At 37.2% G+C, this 3844-nt stretch overlaps 1 protein-coding gene across 1 annotated transcript; it reads left to right on the top strand.

Moving 5' to 3' along the window:
• The first annotated feature begins 542 nt into the window (after positions 1-542).
• Positions 543-3710, top strand: LOC106877226 (farnesyl pyrophosphate synthase). The gene has a single exon (XM_014926086.2). The coding sequence runs from the start codon at positions 877-879 to the stop codon at positions 1915-1917; it is 1041 nt and encodes a 346-aa protein (XP_014781572.1). The 5' UTR covers positions 543-876; the 3' UTR covers positions 1918-3710.
• The last annotated feature ends 134 nt before the right edge of the window (positions 3711-3844 follow it).

Below are 3844 nucleotides of genomic sequence, written 5' to 3'. Positions count from 1 at the left end.
TATATATATATATATATATATATATATATATATTATATTATATTATCATATATTTGTGTGTGTGTGTTTATCTCCACCACAGCTTGATAATCGGTGTTGGTTTGTTTATATCCTGTAACTTAGAGGTTCAGTAAAAGAGAACGATAGAATTAGTACCAGGTTAAAATGAAAAAAAAAAGTACTGGGATCGATTCGTTAGACTAAATTTCTTCAAAGCGGTGCCCCAGTATGGCCGCAGTCTAATGACTGAGGCAAGTAAAAAAATATATATATATATTCACTTATTTATTTCTGAGGCGAAAGCTCACAGAGAGAGAGAGAGAGAGAGAGAGAGAGAGAGTATTGCTTGTGTGGTGGGTTTGCTTGTATATATTTGTTTCTTTCTCCGAGAAACGTTGATCTAAACAACAACAACAGCAATAATTATGAAGTCGTCATTTGGCTATAAAACAGTTAAGTGACGATAAGGTCTATCAGTTGGGGAGCTGTCATTACCGAACAGCAGTCACCATTAAGTTTATTGTACAGTATCCTTGGCAACGGACGAGATCTGGTTGGCTGACGGCGATAATCTCGCAAGTAGCGGACACGTGACTTCTGAAGTAGCAACAGAAGCCTTTGAAAGCTTGACAAACCTCACCAACTTGGTTACACTTTCATGATCACCAGTCACCGTGAAGCTGGTATCGTGTGATTTATTTACCTGATTAATTTTGAAATACACTGATGTAAAGTACATATCCTCGTCGACAGTTTACACATGAATATATAAGTATATGATTAAAAAAAAACAAACGAAAAACCGAAGAATTTTCCCACGGAGTCACAACACGTGTCACCTTGATTTTAAAATATACAGGGAATCACTCTGTAATTATGACTGCGAATCTATCGGATATTGAAAAGTTCGACGAGTTGTTCCCTGTGCTTTTGGAAGATATTAGCACAGAATGGAAGAACCAATTTGAAAGTGACGATCTGCTGGAGAGAGTGATAGAAGTGTGTTCGTATAACGTTCCTTTCGGCAAAAAGAACCGAGGTACAACAGTTCCGGCGGCCTACACGGGTTTAATGAATGGACAAGCTTCCGAAGATGATCTCCGTCTGGCTCGGATTTTGGGTTGGTGCGTCGAGTGGCTTCAGGCTTTCTTTCTAGTTGCAGACGATATCATGGACAATTCCGTTACACGTAGAGGTAAACCATGCTGGTACCGGGTGGAAAACATCGGGAAAATTGCCATCAACGATTCGTTCTTCCTCGAAATGTCGATTTATACTTTACTGAGGAAATATTTCCGCAACAAGCCTTATTATGTCGAACTGTTGGAGTTATTTCATTCGATAACCTCGAAGACCGTTATGGGTCAAATGCTTGATTTGGTCATTGTTCCGCCGGGTGGCAAAGTAGAGTTTGAGAAATTCAGTGTAGAAAAATATAAGAAAATTGTCAAATTCAAAACTGCTTTTTATTCCTTTTACCTTCCCGTTGGGTTGGCCATGTACATGGCTGGCATCAAAGAACAGGAAATCCACAACGAAGCGAAGGATATTCTATTACAGATGGGGGAATACTTCCAAATCCAGGACGACTACTTGGACTGTTTTGGAGATCCTTCCGTAACGGGGAAGATCGGGACCGACATCGAAGACGGTAAGTGTAGCTGGTTGGTTGTGCAAGCCCTGGCCTTGGTGTCCGACGAACAAAAGACTGTCTTGGAACGAAACTATGGCTTCGACTGTCCCCACAAGGTCCAGTGTGTGAAATCGCTGTACAAGGAACTCAAGCTTGATGAACTTTTCTTGAAGTACGAAGAAGAAAGTTACAAACTTTTACTGGAGAAAATCGAGAAATGCTCGCATTTACCGAAAGAAATATTTCTTACGTTTGCTAAAAAAATATACAAACGTAAAATGTAATTTATTATAATATTTTTTAATACAAAAAACATTTCGAGTGTGTGTGTGTGTGTGTGTCTATTTATATATCTATATTCACAAGAATAGGGCAATTATGTGTGTGTATACACATGTAATTATATATATATATATATAGGCGAAGGTAAAGAATACGTACACCACCCGTTATCGGCGTAACAAAAATCTTAACCCTAAACACCGGGTGTACGTATTCTTTACTTTCGCCTCTCTCCCTCTCTCTCTCTCTCTCTCTCTCTCTCTCTCTCTCTCTCTCTATATATATATATATATATATATATATATATATATATATATATATCAGTCATTTCTCGTGTTTACATTTTTAATCATTACAACTAACATCACTGTACATACATCTAAAGTAAAACTCAAAAGTCCAGTCTAGTGTTGTTATTTGTGAGATCAAATCCCGCCAGGTCCTGTTTTTTTTTTTTTTTTCAGTTTCATTTATATATTTAGAGTCGATTAATCACGTACGGGTAACTGCTTTATAGCAGTCTCATATTTCTAACAATAATAATATTTTAAAAATCAAAATATTCGTTTCATACAATAACAATGTTGGTTTAATAATTTCAATAATCCAAGAAATGTTGAAATTTGAAACATGGTTATAAATTCCAAATAGAAACATGTTCAGTATAATTCGAATAACCATACAATGTTAAAAAAACAAAAAAAACAACGAATAGATTTGCATTGCCCTTTAACTGAAACATATACAGTCGTATGTACAATTAAAGAGACTGGCTTTAAGTAAATTAGGTATATTAACTTGTGTATTTGGGGTACTAGGGTATTACTATAATGAACAATGTGATCGAACACACGTATGTTCGAAGAATTTTCTGGTGATCATCTCATCTTTTTTGTATATCTATGGTTTCATTGTGTGTCCCCACTCTTATTCTTTCAAGATAGAAGGGTGTGCTTTTAAGAGATTTGGCTGCTATTTAGTGCATGTCAAATGGCCACGGTTCGATAATTAAGTAGCAGTGTTTTTATTTGAGTTTCTAGCTTTTACGGGTCTATATTCTGCGAAAAGAAAGAAAAGAGGCGACGGTCCTAAATTGTTTTGTATTAATATCTATCAACCGGTAATCAATGATATATTCGAGGTTGAACGTAATCAGCGAGCAGATTATATGGTCACGGCTGGAAGGCTTTAGATCATGAGTTTTCTGGGTCAGAGTAGACCTACTTAGACAGCAGACTAGTCTAAAAAGAAGTGGGTGGAATTAGGAAGTAGCAGCTCCCTCGAGTTGTCTTACCTCATAGGAAAGGAAATGGTACGGAAGAAGAGTGCAGAGAAATTTTAATTTGGGGGTAAAACATTCCAGAATTGTAGTTTCCGTTGTATGAAACACGCATTCGGAATTTATTTGGAATTTTAGTTTTTGTAAAACAATTTAGACATTCCTTCGATACATCGAAAGAATGCTACGATTTTAATACCGTCGCTTTTTTTCTTCTCTCTTTCTGTCGAATCTAGGACCGTAAGAGTGACAATGAATATTTGTTTTGTAAGGTCGACTTCGCCTTTCTTCCTTTCGGGGTCGATAAATTAAGTACCAGTTATGCACTGCGATCGATGTAATCGACTTAATCCTTTTGTCTGTCCTTGTTTGTCCCCTCTATGTTTAGCCCCTTGTGGGCAATAAAGAAGAAAAAAAGGTGAGTATAATCTGGTAAAAATTTGCCGGCAAAGGGCATTGAATTTACTTGTTTCAATCATTTGACTGCGGCCATGCTGGAGCACCACATTTAGTCGAGCAAATCGACCCCAGGACTTATTCTTTGTAAGCCTAGTACTTATTCTATCGGTCTCTTTTGCTGAATCGCTAAGTTACGGGGACGTAAACACACCAGCATCGGTTGTCAAGCGATGTTGGGGGGACAAACATAT

The sequence above is a fragment of the Octopus bimaculoides genome, chromosome 25 (genome assembly GCF_001194135.2).
Source record: "Octopus bimaculoides isolate UCB-OBI-ISO-001 chromosome 25, ASM119413v2, whole genome shotgun sequence".
In the NCBI taxonomy this organism is placed as follows: domain Eukaryota; kingdom Metazoa; phylum Mollusca; class Cephalopoda; order Octopoda; family Octopodidae; genus Octopus; species Octopus bimaculoides.
The sequence above is the reverse complement of the archived record's forward strand: the minus strand, read 5'-3'. Positions and strand labels throughout refer to the sequence as shown.